This window comes from Podarcis vaucheri (genome assembly GCF_965113315.1).
Source record: "Podarcis vaucheri genome assembly, chromosome: 1".
Taxonomy (NCBI): Eukaryota; Metazoa; Chordata; class Lepidosauria; order Squamata; family Lacertidae; genus Podarcis; species Podarcis vaucheri.
In genome coordinates this window covers 44,153,664-44,175,068 of record NC_138759.1, presented here as the reverse complement: position 1 = coordinate 44,175,068, position 21,405 = coordinate 44,153,664, and the positions used below count along the sequence as shown (strand labels likewise).

The 21,405-nt window shown below is 45.6% G+C and overlaps 1 protein-coding gene and 1 long non-coding RNA gene across 3 annotated transcripts in view; one reads left to right on the top strand and one right to left on the bottom strand.

Annotated features, from left to right (window-relative positions):
- The window catches only part of BAHD1 (bromo adjacent homology domain containing 1), a 67,902-nt gene that overhangs the window by 12,103 nt on the left and 34,394 nt on the right, over window positions 1-21,405 (bottom strand). For both annotated transcript variants that reach the window (XR_014223816.1, XM_082239771.1), the window contains exons 2-5: window positions 13,961-15,607; window positions 4,479-4,840; window positions 3,201-3,360; window positions 6-82 (exon numbers count right to left, since the gene is read on the bottom strand). Coding sequence is in view for 1 of the 2 variants with exons in the window: in XM_082239771.1 (XP_082095897.1) it covers window positions 6-82; window positions 3,201-3,360; window positions 4,479-4,840; window positions 13,961-15,590 (2,229 nt within the window). In the remaining variant the exon portion in view is untranslated. The remainder of the gene's footprint in view (window positions 1-5; window positions 83-3,200; window positions 3,361-4,478; window positions 4,841-13,960; window positions 15,608-21,405) is intronic.
- Window positions 10,756-18,325, top strand: LOC309542876. The gene is made up of 2 exons (XR_014224477.1): window positions 10,756-11,498; window positions 17,738-18,325. It is a non-coding gene; the product is annotated as an uncharacterized lncRNA (long non-coding RNA).

The following is a 21,405-nucleotide window of genomic DNA, read 5'->3' as shown; positions in this document are numbered from 1 at the left end:
CTCACCTGATGCATGCTAGGATTGCGGCCTCCCTGAGTGTGCTCTGGTCTGTAGTACCACAGGAGGCTCATCATCAGCTCCCCTGGAAGCAGACAAGGTAGGTTTTCAAAGAAATCTCGTGCATCAGCAGGAGCACAGACATAGCAAAAGAAAGAGAGCTCCCAGCATTCCCTCGACTAGAAGGTGAGCCGGACTTCATGGCAGAAAGAAGAGTTGTGCATACTCATACATTTCTGCACCACTCTGGAATTGTCTCAGGAAGGCTCGTTAAGAAATATTTAAGTAAGTTATGTGACACTCCCCACTTTAAAAAAGTTGTGCGTGTCTTCACCCACAAAATTAACAGTCATGGAAGCAGTTAATTGTTTGCCCGGGATTGAATGACTTGTTCTAGTCAGCTCAGTCTTTACACTGCAGCTTTGGGTCAGCCTGTTTAGACTTCCTTCGGGCTGCTCAGATTGTCTCACAAGCGACAACCAACAGCTTCTACAAACAGGGCGGTGGTTCTGCCCTTTCAAAGCAAGGCAACACGGTTGTGGGTTGAAGCTTTATCTGAGCAATGCTCTTCAACCTTGACTTCCCATATGGATTGGACTACAGCTCCCATGATCCCTGACCATTGAGCTAAGCTGGGAGGGCAAGATAGGAGCTATAGTCCAACATCATCAGGGAACCAGAGGCTAAACTAAAACTGGATTAGAGAGCTCTAGAATTCCAAACCGCTTTCTCAGCCACACAAAGCCTCAGCTGTAGGCACTCTGGGACAATTGCACAGCATTCTTCTTTAGGAAGCCCAAAGGTTTGGATGCTCCTCGTACCCTTTTTACTACTGGCGTTTGGAATGTAACTTTTTATTTTTTGAATTCTTTTTTGTTAAGTTTTCAAGAATAAATAAATAAATACATAAGCAGAGGGTGCTGATACAATTGCATCACGCTATTATACTACCCTCAAATAACTAATCGGAACAAAACTAATTCCTTTCCTCCTCCAATCAACAGGCCCTTTGGTTCAAAGTGTCGTAAGAATGTCCTGTTACTCCTCAACAGGCAAGTGTGGAAAAGAAATGTGAAGCAAAATATAGTAAATCTACCAAAATAGCACTTTACTTTAAGATGTCCAAACCCTCGTATGTTGTGAAGGAACAGATAAATCCTTAGTTTTATCATTAACAAAGGTGGTAAAAGCCCACCACCCTCCCACAAAGTAATCTTTATCTGCTCATCCCCCAACTGCTTCCCATGTATATGTAAGTTCTCCCACTAAAGTTAATGCCATTTAACTTTTAAGTCTTGAGTCATCTTCAGCAAATTAAGAAACTTCACCTCAAAACCCAACCACCCCCTGGCCCGGAAAGGGAGAAACCACCTTGCTCCCCCACAGTACTTTTGCTTTTTGTTCCCACCTGCAGCACGGCACGATCCTAGCTGCTAGAAGACGGATTACAAAGCAGGCAGAAACCAGAGTTTCACGCTATTTCCCAGAATGCGAACTATAAAGAACATTAGTCTAATTAGTGGCTTCTGAGATTCTGGCTGTTAAAAGAATCACGTGGCAGCAGGTGTTGCTCAGATGTTACGATCAGTAGAGAGACAGTGCAACTGTTTGGAGGGTGCACATTCCCCAAGTACGTGGCTTGAGGCAAGAGCCAGAATTTGCAGTTCTTAAGAGCAGTAAGAGAAAAGGCATTCCTGTACTTCCCCCCTTGTTGTTGTTGCTGCTGCTGCTCACAAGGGAAGGGAAATGAAGGGAATAAAGTTTTTCACTTCACTTCGCACACTCTTGGCTGACCTGGCCAAGAGAAGGAAGCCTGCAGGAATGGGGGTTGGGGGGCAAGCTATGAAGGGATGGGGGATGAGGGTGCAAAGGGAAGACTGGCAATGGGGCAGCAGCCCCTAGTACAAAACAATTAAATAGGTTTTCTCGCCTGTCTCTGCAACAGAGAGGGCCACCAGCCAGATGCAATTCTCTGAAATGGGATGGATGCACTTGTGCCCCACATAGGAGGCAATTCAGGGATGACCAACTGATTGCTCTCCTGCACCTTGAATATGGGAGTTGCAGAAGACCTGGCCACGCAGGCTGAAGAACTCCCCGGGCACTAAATAAGAGGCTCTTTCTGTGATAATTACAGAAGCCTCTGAAGTGGCCTCCCATTCAGTACAAAGGGATGAGGAGAGTTATAGTTCGGCATGATCCGGAGAGCCAAAGGTTCCCCACACCTTAATATTCTTTTGGAAGCCGCCCAGAGTGGCTGGGGAAACCCAGCCAGATGGGTGGGGTATAAATAATATATTATTATTATTATTATTATTATTATTATTATTATTATTATTGGTTTCCGGAGCATCACTGCCGTACAGTGCCTCTGTGGTCTGTCTTTAAAGACAGTTCAGAAACTTCCAACTGTTTCAAAACACAGGTGCCCAGGAACTGGCCCCACTTTTATTGCTCCAGTTACACTGCCAGTGCTACTATATTTCTAAGCCAAATTTAAATGTCTCTTGTTGGCCTTTAAAGCCCTGAACAGTTTGGGGCCACCTTATTGAAGGACTGCCTTCAGTCTCATCAGCCTGCCTGTGTGCTGAGAGCCATTTCAGATGCTTGCCATGTGTGAGCCATCAGCCGGGGGACAGAAGGAAAAAAGCTTTTTCGGCAGTGACCCTACGTTTGTGAAACTGTTCCAATTGGGATTCGGCTGGCTACATCGTTACAGGCCCTTAAAGGGACATGGAAAACTCATTTGTTGACCGCCAACTTTTCACATTTTTAAAGATTTTAACTGGGCTGCTGTCCTTGTGACGCTGCTTTATTTTGAGATCTCCTGTTCCACTGGGCTGAGCGCTGCTTTGATATTATTGTGGCTGCTGTGGCTCGGTTCTGTTGAGATGGTGGGCTCACAATTCACTTCCTTAACGTGTTCTGCTAAGCCTACTTGTTGCCCCGTGGGGAACTTTGACATAATTGGCCTTCTGCTTCCTTCTAATTTGGATGCAATCATTAATAAATTACAGAGGCTTTGGCAGAGGTGTGGCGGCCTTCTAGCTCTTTAGTTCTTTGATAAAGAAATTCAGTATTAGCTGGGGAGGTGTGTGTGTGTGCATGCATGCATTTACAAGCCATCCATCACTTGCTACCTTCCATTCCATTTCTCCCTGACTGCCTACAAAGGAGATGGCAGTCATTTACCCATTCAATACCTGTTTTGGGGTCTTCCCATAGGGCTGATATCTTTGCCACATAAGGCATAGATTTCTTTCGTGGTCCAGATTTCAGGAGGACTGTGTCTCGGACCCGGATGATTTCTCCATCTCTCTCCACGGCCTGGTAGCTCTTGCGAACAGCTGGCTCTGGTTCGTTCTACAAATATTGACAAGAGAGAGCGCCGAGGAAAGAAGTGAGGCAGGGAAACAATGCTGAGAAACAGACGCCAGCTTCCTTGAATCCACCTACACCAAGCAGAAATCTTTCTGCCAGAAAGGGTGTGACTGCGCTGCCAGAGGAACCCATGGAGAAGCTGCAGCATACAAAACAGCAGGATGCATCTCTCTCCTCCCAGCAGGTTAATTTCAGAAGCAAAACATGCTGCTCAGATGAAAGGCAATGATTATGAAACCCAGAAAAGAAAGGGAAAAGAAATCTTCAAGCAACTTCAGTTTGTTTGCACCAGTTTTAAGGAAAGCAGCTCTGCAAAAAGTGGGGTACTTCAGCACTCTGGCCGCAGGCTTAACATCCCCGGGAGAAGAATCTGTTTAAACTTCTTTGCAGTAAAACACAACACAGGGCAGTCCCACATAATATAAGGATGCTCTATGATGAAAGATGTTGGAGCCTAACAAGGCTCCACTGGTACTTTTTTTCAGCGCAGAAGCAGGAGCAGGGTGGGGCAGGGCACATAAAGTCAATCATCATCATCATCATCATTAATTAAAATTGTATACAGTCGTACCTTGGTTTTTGAACAGCTTAGTTCTCGAACATTTTGGCTCCCGTACGCCGCAAACCTAGAAGTGACTGTTCCGGTTTATGAACTATTTTTGGAAGCTGAACGTCCGACGAGGCTTCCGCGGCTTCCAATTGGCTGCAAGAGCCTTCTGCAGCCAATCAGAAGCCACGCTGTGGTTTCAGAATGTTTTGGAAGTTGAACGGATTTCCGGAACGGATTCTGTTTGACTTCCAAGGTACGACTGTACTGCCCTGTACCCACAGGTCTCAAGATGGTTACAACATAAAACAATATAAAACACAGTAACACAATTTAACAATAAAACAATATAAAAACACAAAATACATAACAACAAAAACAACCCAACACATTTTAAAAGGGCACTGGATGCCAATCAGCCAAAGATCTGATTAAAGAGGAATGCTTTTGCTTGGCACCTAAAGCTGTATATTGAAGGTGCCAGCAAGCAAGCCCCATCATAAGCAAACCTCATTATTGGAGAAAAAACCCACAGTTTTGGCAGGCTGCTTACCACAACATAGACAGCCTTCTCGGAGGCTGCTCCAATGGGTATCCAGCCATTGGTGGCTCTTCTCCGGTTGATCCGTTGCTGCTTTGGATGAGAGTGACCCCCAACGGTTTTGCTGTCGGACACATGTAAACAGCTGGCGGTGTTGCGGAGGCCTGATTTGGAGCCACTGGGAGGCTTGGAGCTCTGTGGGCACTCACGGGCCATAGTCTGGGGCTCCGAGTTGGGCGTCTGCAAGTGAGGAACAGGTTCTGCAGCTGGTGGCACACTTGGTACCGGACATCCTGAGAGTGGGTGGGCAGGTGAAACAGGGTGCCCTGCCACAGGGATTGTGAGGCTCAGCTGGTCCAGAGACTTGCAGCTGTCTACAAGGAGATGAGGAGGGAGGGAAAGCAAAATATAGCGTGAGGCACTGCTTGTCGGAAGAAGGGAGAAATTATTGGGATGGTCCCTGAGAGCACGACTGTAAAGCCCTCCTTAACAATGACTAAGCACAAATATTACCATCGGAAGCCAAGTGTCAGGCTCAGAATAACAGCAGGAAGAATGACATCCTGGCTCCATAAAAAAATACTTTTTGCTTCTGCCCAGCTCACCTCCTCCACCACAGTATTTACGCAGCATTTTCAGTGTTCAAAATACTTGACTGCCCGGTGCCAAAATTGTCAGAAATGTTTTCAACCTCAAGAACCAAAGTCTCATTTTCCTTGCACCTTCTTTCTCTTTCAAGGGCAAGATTTTAGCTTGTATGCTCTAATTATCAGTGGGGGGGGGGAGTAAATGTAAAAACTCATTTTGACTGAGATATAGAAGGCAAAATGGGTCTTCCAGGAAAAAGATTCCTGTACTTCCCCATGCTATCAGATGCTCTTCTCCCTAGTCCCTACATAGTTACTGCTGCTTCAGGTGTCCCAGAGGGGCTATCTGCGCCATATTATTAGATTTTGAATGAAAATAACAGAAGATGAAAGAGGGAAAGCTCTCATCCCACCCCCAAGAAATCTCCTGCAACCAGAAGAAAATGTGGAAGATCCCTATGATTCAGTAACAGTTCACATGAGAAGACCTCTTCTGCTTGCCACACATGCAGAAAATCCAAACCTCTTGGGAGTGCAGCTGCAAAATCAGTGGCATGGGGGCTGCTGCCATATTTCTGGTCTACCTACCAAGTCAAGTATAAAAGCAATACCAAAACACCAGCGGTTCCTCCTGGCAGAATGCATGCAAAAGGGGCTTCAGTTTCTTAGGAAAAGTTAGAACAGAGAATGACTGAGAGTGTATTTACTTATGGTCTGTGTGTGTGGTTTGGGAGCTGCACGGTCAGGGAAAAAACAATGCTCTCCAGGCTTGTAAAGACTGCGGAGAGAATAACTGGGTGCGCTCTTCCCACCTTGGATCAAATCTATGCTTCCAGGTGCCATAAGAAAGCTGCAGAGATAGCGCAAGATAGTGCACACCCCAGAAATGATCTCTTTCAGCTTCTGCCTTCTGGAAGAAGGTACAGGGTTATAAAGACTAGGACTAGCCGCCTGAGAAACAGTTTCTATCCAAATGCGTTTTTGGTTTTAAATGAAGTGTAAGGTAGTCTCTATGTGAGCATATTGTATTCAATTATGGGGTATCAGGGTTTTTAGGCGTTAACGAGGCTGGGATAGCAGGCTTGCTGGTTTTGGAATGTCTGATGTAGATTTTTTCAATTTTGTTGTTCTGTATGGGGCAATGACAATAAAGATTATCGTATCGCAACTGTTCCAAAATAATGCAAAAGGCTGCTTCCTATGTGGGACTGGGGATCCTAGCTGTCACAGCCAAACACGCCTCGGCACAAAGACGTTTTTGAATGGCAAGAGTAAACATCGGTGGAAAGGTGCTTACCTAGCTCAGTTGGTAGAGCATGAGGTTCTTAATCTCAGGGTTATGGGTTCAAGCCTCACGTTGGGCAAAATATTCTTGCACTGCAGGGATTGGACTAGATGGCCCTTGGGATCCCTTCCAACTCTACAATTCTATGAGTCTATGATTCCCCAGCTGATGACCTGACCAACACTGCAAGAAGGGAGTTCTGAACATGAAGATAAGCCCTGGCCTGAACCTTTCAGAATAGTCAGCGGAGCAACTTCAGACGGCCTCCGATAAGTGAGGAAGTTCACAGAAATGGATGCTGCAATGAGTGGCGGCCCCTACGTACGCAGCCTTGGAAATCCCAGCAAATTAGAAGAATCAATGCCACAGCTGATTTCGATCTAAAGAAGCAAAGTACGGCTGAGTCTTTTTGCTGTGGGAAACTGCTGCCCTCTGCCTCCCACTCTGCAAGCTGTAAAACAAGGCTGGGAAGCAGTCCTCCCACCTCAGAGATGGGAGTATTAACAAGCAAGTGCCACAGCTGTAAAAACAAGGACAGCTAATAAAATATGACAAGATCTTTAAATGACCTGATTATTACAGGCACAGCCACCTTTCCAGGGCTCCCTCAGTTGTGGTGGCCCCGCCTTTTGATATGTTAAAAACATCAGTGCAGAATCCCTGAAATCAGAAAATGGAACGGAGCTTTCTGGAGAGGGTCTCTTCTCCTGGGGAGTTGTAGCACTTTTTGTATCTCAAATCTAGTTCTCAATGAGCTGGACAAACCTTCATTTGGGCTGTTAACACTTCAGGTGCTGACTTGTGATTGAATGAGCCCTTCATACACAAATGGACAAAGGTAAAGGGCCCCCTGACCATTAGGTCCAGTTGCAAACGACTGTGGGGTTGCAGCGCTCATCTTGATATACTGGCCGAGGGAGCCAGCATACAGCTTCTGGTTCATGTGGCTAGCATGACTAAGCCACTTCTGGAGAACCAGAGCAGCACACGGAAAGCCATTTACCTTCCCGCCGTAGTGGTACCTATTTATCTACTTGCACTTGACGTGCTTTCGAACTACTAGGTTGGCAGGAGCAGGGATCGAGCAATGGGAGTTCACCCCAGCGCTGGGATTCGAACCGCCGACCTTCTGATCGGCAAGTCCTAGGCTCTGTGATTTAGACCACAGCGCCACCCGCGTCCTTTCATACACAAATAATAATGCTATAAATCAGGCTTCCTCAACCTCAGCCCTCCAGATGTTTTGAGACTACAATTCCCATCATCCCTGACCACTGGTCCTGCTAGCTAGGGATCATGGGAGTTGTAGGCCAAAAACACCTGGAGGGGCGAGTTTGAGGAAGCCTGATATAAATCACCCACCTAGAACCAGTCTTCCTGAAATATCGTTCTCTAGCATTATGTCTCAGTACACAAAGAGGTAAGGGATGAATTCTAGCTTCCTGCATGACTCAGGGAAGCAACCAAAGATTATCAAGCTCACTGGGCGACCTTGGGCCAGTCACTCCCTCTCAGCCTAGCTTACCTCGCAGGGGTCTTGTGGGAATTAAATGGAGAGGGAGAAAACAATGTAGGCCACCTTTAAGAAAAAGGTGGGATATAAATGCAAAAAACAAGAAAAAAAGTAAAAATATACAAGCAGCTAGAAGGAAATTTGCTGCAATGAATCAAGCATTTTAGATTGGGACTGGAAGGGAGAACAAACAGGAGAAGTTTGGAATCTCATGGGTGGGAACAGAGAGACGGGAAGAAAGGAGTCACTGTCTGCACCCATGCAATAAAGTTGTCAGACAATAGATTTAAGTCAGGACAAAATACTTCGAACATTGCATTAAACAGAATATCCAACACACCAGCACAAAATACTGTGCTGGCTGAAGTGCTAAGATAAAAGGCTTTTAAAACAAAAGGATTAGGTGAACACAGATACCAAGAGGCTAGAAGTGGAACTTCCATCTTGAGTGTTCGCATCTATGAGTATCTGACACTGTGGCAACGAGGGACTGACACAACTGTTTTGACCTGTTTCTGATCTTCTCTGGCGCGTCTGGCTGCCAACAGCAGAGGGAGAAAGCTCAGTTAGGTGATCTGATCCAGCACAAAAATTCCCACAAAAGTTCATTAAAAGGCTAAATGGCAGTTCTCCGCTGCGCAAAGCATGTTTTAATTACGTCACTGAAGACTCAGCTGTTCAAAGGTGGCTGTTATCAGAATACCATCACATTGATATTGTCCTGAGTTATGGAAGACTCGGAAAGTAAATCCACCTTACTTAGTTCTAAATACCAGCTCACACCTTTAAAGCTGAAATAGCCTAAATATATCACAATTAAAAATACCATGAGAGATCCATGCCACTTCCACAACATGGCACAAATCTGTGCAGTCAACCACTAAGCTGACCAGATAGCAAGTCTCGCTGCAAGGATTGCGGAGACTGGTGCAAGGAGCCTCCATTTTGCCAGTGGTCTTTCACCTGTTATTGGATATTACTGCCAGCTCCATGACACTCAATGGATCTGGAGGAGGGCAGTCTGCAACAATCTTCTTGCCAGACTGAGGGAAAGTGAAAGAACTACAAGTGACTTTCAAGCAATTGCTTCTGACCCAACTTAGAAGTAACAGGCGATACATGGATTGTTTGTGCCAGCCAGATGAAAGACAGGCAGTTGAGGGGAGGGCTTCAATGGCCACTGGACCAATTGGCACCTGTAGACCAATTGACTGTATACAGTCCTGAGTACCATCAACTACCAACAGAGGATAGAGCTGTTGGTGGTTACTAGTAATGAGAGCTATATATGATCAGTGTGTCTCTGAGCACCAGTTGTAGGGGGATGTGAGTGGGAGTGTGTTATTGTGCCCGTGACCTGCTTGTGGGAGGCTTCTCATAGGCATCTGATTGCGTGCTGGACCAGATAAGCCTTTGATCTGACCCAGCAGGTCTCCTCTCATGTTTAGCCACCACTCAAACCTCCTAATTTATGAATGACACTCATCTTCCTTTAGCAACTTCATCCCTTTCTAAGAAAGGCAAAACTTGATTAAAGGTCTTCCCATGAATGAGTCAAAATATTTACACCACCTTACCAGTTCTGCCAACTAAACTACAATCAAGTTCTTGATCATAACACAATGTGGCATAGGGCACAGCCCCCTTTTTACAGAGTCTGCACTCCCCCAATTTCCTGAATGTGCTATGCAATCAATAAGTCTTTTGTGCAAGGTAAGATTTTGAAGGCACATAAATCCACCAGGTGAGAACAAAAATGGCACTATGGTAGCACACATATTTACACAAATACACTCTTTGCTCCTGTGCTTCTTTTTTGAACTGCAATATATTCCGCGAGCAGGAGAAAATCGTAATGCCCATCTTATCCCATAGTCCCAGTTTAAACATTTCAGCCATCTACCTAAAACCCTCCAGCAGTTTAATTGGATTAGCTATCCTTTCCTGCGAATCTTAAAAACGGTTTTCACAGCATGGCTGTGCACAGCCAGAAAGAGATGTCCACAGAGGCAACTGCCATCTCGGGGAGAGGAAATTACACCTCTTTATTGACTAATTGTGTAAATAACAGTTATTACAGATATAGAATTTTATAGTCCGGCAGCTTTTATTCTAGACACAGAATTTCCTAGCACAGCAACAGTGAGAAGCATTTTTAAATCGTTGGGATCAACATTTTACATGCAGTAAGAGAAAGATCCAGAGAACACATTGATGAAGCCCGGCTATGCAGACACCAGAAGCTGTACCTGAAACAAATGACCTATGAAGCTGCCTTATACGGAGCCAGCCTCTTGGTTTATCTAGCTCAAGCCTGTCCCAACTGTGGATCACTGGGTATTCAGACAACAACCCCCATCGACCTCAGCTAGCATGCCCAATGGTCAAGGGTGGTGGGGCTGTAGCTCCAACAATTTCTAGTGACCCAAGCTTGTGGGTCTTAGCTCTCTGTGGGTACCAGGCAGAGAGAAATCCTTTGACGTTGGAGATGCTGGGGATTGAACCTGCAGGTTTGTACATGCAAAACATGTGCTCTACCTACTGAGCTATGGCTTCTCTTGACATGGATTCGTGTAAGAACACAGGAAATGAGAACATACGGGTTGTGTATGACTGGGGTCATACTCTGTGCAGGCCCACCAAAATCAACGGAATTACTAATTTGTCCATTGATTTCAATGGTTCTACTGCAAATATGGCTTAATTAAATAAAACCCTATTTAGAGCAGTTTTTTTTAAAAAAAACTTATCTATGTTTTAAAAAACCAAGGTTTTTTGCTGTTTTTCTGTAACAAGCATGGCTTTCCCTCATTAAACTGGATTAAAACAAAACCTTAACGTAACCTTCATCACATAGAACTTAAGTTTTCTTACAAACTTACAAAAGGCTGCTTCTCTCTGTAAGGTAAAATTGTGGAAAGCTATCGCCAGTCACCTGTCATCGCCACGCAGCACAATAGTTTATGTACTTGCACTATGGCCTGATCCTGGGGGCCAGGGACTGGCAAGTCACCACTTATCCCTCTGTAAAAGGGTCATAACTCAGTGGTATAGCTGCACAGTTCCTGCGAGGGAAGCTTCCCACAGTCAATTCCTAGCATGGCCAGGGAGGGCGGCTGCTACCAGCAGATCTGAAAGTGTGTGAAATGAGTAGGCAAGCTTTAAAAGGTGTTGGAACTACAATCCACCAAGTGCAATTTTAGCTTAGGGAAGGGGAAGACACTGAGAAGAACTCAGTGGTGTGACCTACTGGAGAAAGTGTGTGGTACTGAATTAAGAATCTTTTTATGTTTAACTCAACTCAATTCTCTATAAGAATACTAAGGGCCGTAAAGAGAACTTTGCGATATGTACTGAGGCCTCTGAGTTTAGCCTCAAAGTGTCTGCGGACCCCCCCCCCCCCCGCAGTGGGATAGGCTGCACTAAAAACCACTTGGAGAATAAAACAGAATAACCGCTAAATGTGCTCAGGCAACCACTAGGGTGTGTTGACAGGAATCTTTAGACCCAAGCCATAATCTATTTTAACAGAGGTTTGTAAATAGCTACTTGCTTGGTTGCTAGTGAAGAGGAAGAATCAAGGCCAGGAAAAGTTGTCCCTCTTTTTAGGATTAAGTAGGATACTAAGCTATGCAAACCTGGCAAATGTAAGTCTTGATTTTAATTCTATCAACATTTAATGGTTTTTTAATTATTTCCTCCTCACATGCCCTTTAGCTGTTCTTATTTTTATCTGTAAGCCGTGTTGCATCACTGTCAGGGGAAAGGGGGTGGTGTAAATAAATATATAATAATTTATTTGTAAGTTGCTTTGGTCTGAAACAACTGTAGCTTACCCTGACTTTGTGGTTTGTTTCTGTCCAAACAAACCATGAGAAGAAGCCAAGAACAAACCAGTTTGTTGCAAGAGCACTGGTTTGCACATAATGTGATTTGTTTTCCCTGAGCTTGGCAAGGAGAGGAGACAGACGGGCGCAATTCACAGCAAGACACAGTTTCAGACTTGATGTGAAGTGAGAACAGGGTCGCTAGAGGGTGTGTGGGCAGGTGGCATTTGTGTACCAACCTTCACAACTGCCTTTTGTTTTGTTTCCTTCTCTTCCCTTTACAAACTGCTTGGCTTCTTCTGAATACCAGAGCACTAGAGAAGGGTTTGTGGGGCACAGTGCCTCTGGATGAGGAGCAGCTTGGTATGCTATTCAGCATGACCACCAAACTGCCTGCCCTTCCTCTACCTAGTGGGAAAGGATAGTATTCAACCAGCCAGGATCTCTCCATGTTATCAGCAGCGCCGTACACATATTAGCAGCCAGATATGTGGAGCTCTAGGGGACGCGGGTGGCGATGTGGGTTAAATCACCGAGCCTAGGACTTGCCGATCAGAAGGTCGGCGGTTTGAATCCCTGAGACGGGGTGAGCTCCCTTTGCTTGGTCCCTGCTCCTGTCCACCTAGCAGTTCGAAAGAACATCAAAGTGCAAGTAGATAAATAGGTATCACTCTGGCAGGAAGGTAAACAGTATTTCCGTGTGCTGCTCTGGTTCGCCAGAAGTGGCTTAGTCATGCTGGCCACATGACCCGGAAGCTGTACGCTGGCTCCCTCGGCCTTTAGAGCGAGATGAGTGCTGCAACCCCAGAGTCGGCCATGACTGGATCTAATGGTCAGGGATCCCTTTACCTTTATGTGGCGCTCTAGAAAAGTTGGGCAGCTGCTTTCCCCCTGCACCCTCCATAATAGCCTTCCATATGGACTGAGCTGCTCGCTTGGAAATAAAACAAGCAGAGACGAAAATATGAGGTTACCACTGAAATGTGAGACTATCAGCAGAAGTTTCCCACACTTAAAACTATTTGTTTTTAAATATATGAAGGCCCATAAGAACTCTCGGGGGGGGGGGAGTGTTTTGCTTTCATTTTCCTGCAAAGCCTTCTTTTTTTAATTCCCCCTACCCAAATTGAAAAAATTTGGGGTATGACATGTGAAAGGATAGAGAAACTTGTTTCAATCCAAGCATTACTTCAAGTTTTAGAAGTGCTTGATGGATATGATGACAAATATGAAAAAGCAGAAGCTGATAATAATAGCTCAGAAAATGAGACTGATTAAATTTCATGTAATATTCATTGAGTCTTGGTTCCTCTCCCCCATCGGCCTTCACATTTCTTTCAATGGAAATGAGTGATGTGGGGGACTGAAAGAAGCATGGCTGACTTAGGCTCATTCATTTCAATGGGTATGCTCTTGAGTAGGACTTAGTTGAATACAAACCACAGTAATTTTCTTTCTTTACTCTAATGTTGATGGTTTATCCTGTTTTTATTGGGGGGGGGTTGCCTACTCCTCACCAACTGGTAAAATGAGAGATGCCATGTTCCTTACAGCGCAGCATAGCTTTTTTTTTTTAAAGGAAATTCAATACGTAATTATAGTCTGAATAAATGGCATTTCTAATATACCAAACATCATAAAGTAATGGCAAAGTTGAACATGATATATTTTATGTTCCTAAAGTACCCAAATGACTTTCAAAGTGTACAGGATGCTAAAAACCCAAACATTACTTACCCAAACCCAAACATTACTCCCTGAATTCCCCTCTCCAAAAAACAAAACAAAACTCTCCAAATCCCCCCCCCCACGGTTTCAAAATTTCTGGAAATTTTACATTTCTACTCAGGTTCTTTTCATAAATGAATTTTTCTGAGGGGAAAAAACCTGAAGCTGAATACCCACATTGGACAACCTGTAAGTCTGCAAGCCTTTCATCTCACACAGCAAATACGGCACACGGTATGTGTACCCCACTTGCAAACATAATTCAGTTCAAGCCATCTGGTAGGAGAAACTGGGCTGCTATGGGCAACTATTAAAACATATCGCTGCAAGACAGGTCATGCTAGGAAGTAAGATGAGACAGTCGCTTCAAGGAATGTAAATGTCAAGGCCAGCACAGTATCCCAGCATCTGATCATGGAGGCAAAACTAATTCATTCTCAACAGGCTACAGTAAAAAGCCGGCAACCCACATTGTAAAGCCTCAAGTACTCTTAAGTATGAGCAGCCAAGTTTTTCTTTTTCTAAGGCATGGGGAAATCCCATTTCAGACTTACCTGCTGCAAAAGGCATCTTATAAGGGTAGCAGTTCCGCCCTGCGTGCACAGTACTGATTCTGCTCTCCGGTACGTGCATAACTCCACAAAGGCTGTAACTATTAATTGCCGGTCCTTCCCCACAACAGTAGGGAGAGCTACACCAGTGAAATGGCTGAAACGAGGGGTCTGGCGGTAAAGAACCCGGAGACACCAAAAGCCCCTCGCAACCCGTCGCCTGGGTCAGCTCATCCTTCGGGTAAACAGAGCAGTGAGTGTAATCATTGTATCCGCTTTGGCCATAATAAACATAAAACCCATTCAATGGAGTCAAGTCCGACGATTCGTAGAGGCAGCCACAATCCGTATGGTTTCCTGGCACGGGCAAAGGGTGGAACTGAGGTACTGGGAAGGAAGGCTGATGAAATTCCTGCTTGGGAGTCGGAGATTTCTCTCCGGGTCTTCCATATTCAGGTTTCATAGAGGCTTGCCCACCCATGAGCAAAGGCAGTCTGTGATAGAAACCCTCCGGGCCTTCGCAAGAGTTAGGTAGCGGCTCGTAACTGACAGACTCCGTTTCCCCCAAAATTCTAGGAGGATCCTGATGGGCTGCTTTTGTAAATACGCCCTCAGCGACTCCTTGCCAGCTATGATGACCTTCTATTTTTACACTGGACGTTTCCTTTTTGGATTTAATGCAGTTTTTCCCACTGGCTTTGGCCCATTTGAGCTTGGATTTGGAACTGTGGTTTTCAGGCTTGCTCTCTTTTTCGCCAGTGGATTTACTCCTGGGCTTCAGCGGCTGGTCTTTCTCATGGGTCAGTTTCAGAAACGCCGCGGCGTTGAGACTGGCCAGTCTCTTTGGAGCAGGGTGGTAGGAAATCCCACCATCCTCCCGCCCTTTCCCGTCGACGACACCATCCAGCGGCTGAGGAGCACACTTCGGACTTGGTCGGTTTTGGTTCTTTCCCTTTGCTGCCTTGGAGCTCTGCTTTTCCACCAAGGGCCAAGCGCCCTGAGTACTGCAGCATATATTCTTAGTGCAACAAACTCCGCCGACTTTGGGGGGATCTTTCCGGAAACGCCGGCCGGTTATTAAGCCGTCGTCCCGTTCGAAAAGCAGGTTGTTGACTGCCTCTGCGTTCAGCGAGGCTAGCCTGCGCTTCCTGGGTTCTGCAAGACACGAATCGCTTCCCTGCAGCCCGGTCCCAGAACACGATATTGTGCATCTCCCTGCCGATGGCTCTTGTTTCGCTGCTCTCACGACCTGAACACGATCCGGAAGGCAGGCGGGTCTGAAGTCATCCATACAATGGGCGAGACCTCTCTTCATCCCACTCTGCGTCTCCTCCGACAGGGATCCGGCAACATCCTCCAATCTAGTGAGGAGCACGGAGCATGTTTTTTTATCCACGGGTGAGCTGAGGCGTTTTCTCAGTGGATACGTCTTTCTGAGTTCCTGCAAATTCCTGCTTTTATTCACGCCTGCAAATCGACTCTGGCAGGTTTGCCCCTCAGCGCCATTGCCTCGCTCGCAATCCTCCGCCTCAGTCCTATCCATTCTCTCACCGTCAATCGGTGACAAAGCTTGGCCAGCAGAACCAGCTGAGTGTTTCAGAAGTAAGAGCTGTTTCTTCCGGGCATGCGTCATAGGATCAATGTCCACCCCTGAGAACAAAGAGGAAAATGTCTTAATATCACGGGTTGAGAATATCGCACAATACACCAAGAGATGGCAGGGATATGTTTTAGAAGCATTTGCCCTGTAGGAAAAAAATGTGGACCCTTTCAGTGAGGGAGAGCTTTTCGGTCAAATTAAGAACCTAGATACATTAAGATGGGGTTTTATTTCAAATTGAGGAGCTTGATAATTATACGCAAGGCTAAAGGCCCAACTAAGCCTCCCTTTCTTCTCAGATGTGGGCTACCTCAATCACGTCAGCTGGGTGAACGCTATTTATGATGTAGTTACTTCATTAAAACCACATCTACCCCTGTTTCCAATGAGAATTTTTCACTTGCAGTTCTCCCGCAAAAGTGGGAAACCCCACTTTTTTTTGGGGGGGGGGGCGGAATGGAAGAATTGGTTGTCTCTGTGAGTGCCCATATGAGAGATAGAAAGGGATGAGGGCAAGTATGCATTTGTCTGGAAGGGAGGAGCAGATATAGATATAGATACTGCTATATAGATGATATAGAAATAGATATAGATATGTGTGTATGTATACTCTCTCTCTCTCTTAGTATACTAAGGAGTTCAGCCATGGGATGGTGTAATAAAAACACAGTGAGAGGGAGGAAAGGAACTCTGCACATGTTCAAAGGAGGCCACTTTGCACACAGGGAGCCTTGCAAGGTGTTAGGAAAAGAGGAGAGAGGGAGGGACATGGGAATAATGGTGGAAGTTCAAACCCCTAGTACTAAGCAAGCTGCGGAAGAGGAGGGCCAGTAGTTACAATGTGGGGGGGGGGGGAGAGAGATCCAGGAGGCTAACATGGGGGATGATGTGTGTGCAAGGCGGGGAGGTTAGAGAAAATGACTGGGGAGCAGCCGTGAACGTGATGCAAGGATACAAAGCAGGGGTGTAGAATAAGAGAGAGAAGCAACCCCAGAAGTGAGGTTGGGAAGGTTAAAAGGGGGCTTGATAGCTGTGTGGGGTGGGAAAGGAAAGGTGTAGGGCACGCATCCCCAAACTCGGCCCTCCAGCTGTTTTGGGACTACAATTCCCATCATCCCTGACCACTGGTCCTGTTAGCTAGGGATGATGGGAGTTGTAGTCCCAAAACAGCTGAAGGGCCGAGTTTGGGGATGTCTGGTGTAGGGGGTTGCCAGGGGAGAGTGGCAGAGCCCTGGTGAGGTGTAAAGGGCAGGAGGCTGGCAACAGGGCGGGGTGTGCACTGAGGAGGGTTGGAGGGCAACATGAGCTAAAACGGCAGCCCCGTGTGTTTTTGTGTAAACACAACACAATATGGGACACAAAGTACTGAACACCCTCATTTCCCCCTTTCTTGCCATTCTGTGTTAATAATCGAACACGGCTCTTCAGCAGAAGCAGCTATTTTGTGGCAATCTGCTTTAAAAATTTAAGCTGTCGTATGGGAATTGGGATCCTGGAGTGTGTCGTTTTAATTCATGTTTAATAAATGCTGTTAAAAAGCTCTAAAAACCGGCTCATAATCTATTTGAGCTTCTATCTGCACAAAAAGCACCAGAAGGGAACAGAGTGGTGGTGGCCTGGGCCGCGGAAACCCTGTGGGAAATGCGATGGGCCTGAGTGAAAGTGCACTGTGCGCAGTGTCAGAAATGGGCTGCAGAGACTGCGAGAAGGAGGGTGGGAATATGTTGCCGGCTTCCAGGCAGGCATAGTAAACGGAGGCATGGGGGAAGAATAAAGGTGTGCTTGTTAATAGCCACCTAACTTGGTTGCATGCGGCAAGAGCCTGGAGCCTGGATAGCCCAGTGGGTTAGAGTGTGGCCCTGATAACACCAAGGTTGCAGGTTCAATCCCTGTATGTTCTAGCTCTACAATTCTATGATTCTAAGAAAGAACCATGCACACTTTCAAAAAGGTGGTTCGCCCTCTTACCATCTTTAGGCACATATCAAGAACGCAGGTGTGTTGTGGGGGGCGGGCAGGATAGTGAAACTTTGTGGGCCTACTTGGAAGTAGGAAACGGCCACCCACAAGATGGCTAGACTACCAAAGGTTTATCACATAGGTTAGATGAGGCATCTTTGCAGCTCTGCGCTTCAGGGTTAGCTTTTGCATGATTTGTGGATTTATCTCTTGCCCTCCAGGGTTTTGCGACCCGCTTGAGAAAACATCCAGAATAATGCAGCGCGCCACATGGAAACTTCCTATTTTGAAACAGGCAAGCAACAGGGCTCTGAGGAACAGAAACCGGCATTCCACAGGCGCAGAACGGCTGCAGCCGCTCCCCATTTGTTCAAGGAGCTTCCACTTGAGGCCTGCCGCCTGCCACACATTTTGTACACCAGTCGCAATCAAATGCATGCATCACATCTGATAGGAAGAGGACACCCAGAAGAGCCTGCTCTTCCCTTTAAATACAGGAGGGAAAGTCTCTCAAAGACACCAGTGCTTTTTTGCCCTTAATTGGAAAAGGTGCAATCATAACTCCACCTCCCTCTCCCAGAGCCTTCATTCAACCTCTGAAGGTTGCTTTCGGATAAAAGCACAGAGTCCACCCCGAGACAGCATCAAATGTGTAGCTTGTCCTTGGTCACCCATTAAAACCTCTGCACATTTTATCTGCTAAAAGGTAGAATGGAAGCCTCTATATCTTCAAAAGAGGCAGTACAGGTACAACAAAGCCCAAACTGTTGTTTCTCCTTCCAATGAATGGATAAAGTCCAACTACTACAGGGCTATTGCCTTTCTGTTTCTATTATCTTACAGCTTCTTGATTCGGGGGGGGGGGCTCTTCCATATGGTAGGAAACAACCCAAACTGTGGCTGAAACGTATCAGTACAGTGGTTAAGTACTTAATTCGTTCCGGAGATCCATTCTTAACCTGAAGCACCACTTTAGCTAATGGGGCCTCCTGCTGCTGCCGCACCACTGCTGCACGATTTCTGTTCTCATCCTGAAGCAAAGTTCTTAACCTGAGGTAATATTTCTGGGTTAGCGGAGTCTGTAACCTGAAGCATATGTAACCTGAGATACCACTGTACAGTGGTACCTTGGTTTAGGAACAGTCCGGTTTAAGAACGATTCGGTTTACAAACTCTGCAAAACTGGAAATAGTGTCCCGGTTTGAGAACTTTACCTCAGTCTAAGAACGGAATCTGAATGGTGGAAGGGCACCGGAGGCAGGAGGCCTCATTAGGGAAAGCGTGCCTCGGTTGAAGAACGGTTTTGGTTTAAGAATGGACTTCCGAAACGGATTAAGTTTGTAAACCGAGGTACCACTGTACAATATTTAGACTGCCTGGAGGAAGTCAATGGCAACTGAAACAAATCTATTCCTCTCCACCCCCTCCTTTACTTAGAATAACCTCTAATATTAGGCCAGTGACAAGGTTACTTCCTACATTTAGGCTTGGAAAGATTAGGCTGCTGATGTACCCTTTTTTTTGCTTGAATATGACCTCAAGGGTGAACAAGTTTTAGAAATGCTGGGCAAAGACAACTCCTTCTGTTAAAAGTATGTGGCTCATTTTGAAGCCCTGTTGCTGTTCTGCTGACAGACAATTCAGCTATCTCAATCTTGGCGCAGATCATTCATTAGATTTTCTCAACAGCGGGAGAACATTTAAAGTGACTTGCACCAAGAATTCCATAAACTATGAACCCATGACAGAATGTGAAAGACAGTTCTTAAACCATGAAAGTCCATTAAAACGGGCAAAAAACAAAACATTGCAACTGGGCAAGCCTACATGCATTTCTTATTTACCATGTACCAAACTCTACAAATACCAAACTCTAGGCTGCATTTTAGCAAATAAACATGGAATTTATTTTCTCCTACTCTGCACATATCGGCCAAATCTGGACACAATGGTTTGTTACATGCTCAAATCTTGAGTTTGTGTCTCCCCCTTCCCTCTTTTGACATGACCACAGGAAGACTGGAAACTTGTGCTTCCAGTTTCAATTAACAACAGTTTAGTGCTGTATTTGAACCTTAAACCATGGTTTATTTTAACTATCGCTAGCTGAAACAAGCCAAGTTCACAAAGCATGTTGTGAGGTCAACTATGATTTACGTATTGGTTTAAACAAGCAAAGAGTATCTGTAGAATATATTGGTTTAGAAGAATGTTAACTGTGGTTTGTCTTGGGGGGGGGGCGGGGAGGAACTGCTTCCAAGCTCATTCCCCCGGCTGAATTTCTTTTATTTTGAAATCCCTGCACTTCCGTATTAGGATGCAGTTGCATCACTGACTCCCTGCCTGCCCCCCCAACTGTTGTCCATGCATCCTCAAAACCTGCTCCAGAGGGTTGGGTGAGACTCCGCAGCACACAAGAGAGCAAAGTAAGGCGGAACTCCCCTCACCAAGCACTGGATACAATCCACCATAGTTTGGAATGTTTTGCATACGATTTAAAGCTTTCAAGAACCACACCTTTATGGTGACAGCACAGCACCAATACATCAAGTGGCAGACTGAATTCTGCACTACCTCCATAGGAACCTAGTGGGACACACTGCATCAAAACTGAGGCTTCGTCATATTGATACGATTTGTTCCATAGCTTTGAAAAACATGGCTTACATGTCCCAGGACAATTAATTGTTTTGGGACTAAGGTATGAAATTTGCAGTCCATTTTATGTGACAGCATCTTCAAAGTCCCTAATCAAACCCAAATCAGGATTGTTCAATAGCTTTTAAATCTCTGGAGGTGGTGGTATATTAGGCTATTAGAACAAATAGCAGCTGCTAATAAGGGGCAGAGGAGAGAATGCTGGTTTGAATGTGCTACTGGTCTTATCTAATACAGCAATTCTTGAGTTTTGATCCCAGTTAATGCTAGTATGGCCATAAAGATTATGTCTACTTCCCTTTACCTAACTTGAACAGTATTGCAAACTTATGTGTCCCAGGTCACAAAGTACAGAGACGAGTTTCATCATCTAGTTACACCACGGACCTGGCACTTAATCAACTGCATTAACAGCGTAGAAGTCAACACACTGGCCATCTAACCTCTCTCTCCTAGCAATTGTGATTTGGGCAAGGGAGGCTAAGGAGAGCTGCCAGCGTCCTGGTGACGAAACACTCAAACCATCATCATAAAACATAAATGCTGCACTTGGCATGAAGAGGAGGCCCTGGCAATTCACTCCCAATTCCCAGGGTCCTTTGAGGAAACCATGACAAGCAAGTTTAAAACCAATTGGCATATAATTAGTATAGACATAACTGTGTAGATAAATACAGGCACCATGAGTAAACTTGTCAAGTTAAATTTGGCGAGGGCTTTCGTGGCTTTAGGGAGAGCTTCTCCTGGCACCTGTCAAAATTCGACTTTCACGCAGTATCCCACCTTGAGCTTAATCTGGCAAAGCCCGGTATCTGGTGTGTGCAAGTGGCAAAAGTGGAGCAGGGTGGAGCAGTCCTCGTCAGAGTGACACAAAGCCCTGGAGCAGGAGTGGGCAAGCTCTAGGTTTGCAGGTTCTACTTGTTTTCCACTGACATCAGAGTCAGGTGTAAAACAGTGGCTCCGCTAAGAATTTAGGAAATGCCCAGCCAAGGAGTTTGTGATCAGTATGAGAAGTAATCTCACACCCAAATCCACGCCTGGTTCGCTCCCTCCCACCCCTCTTTCTGGTCAGCCTAATTTGGGAGGGGAAAGCTTTTAAGTTGCTTGACAACACAGATAGAAAACCTTACTGATTTACTGCAAATAAATCAATCTATCTGTCTTCTGCACCCCCTGACCTAGAATATAGTTTAAGACAGGTTGGGAACATGGTGGGGAACCCTAGTCGCTG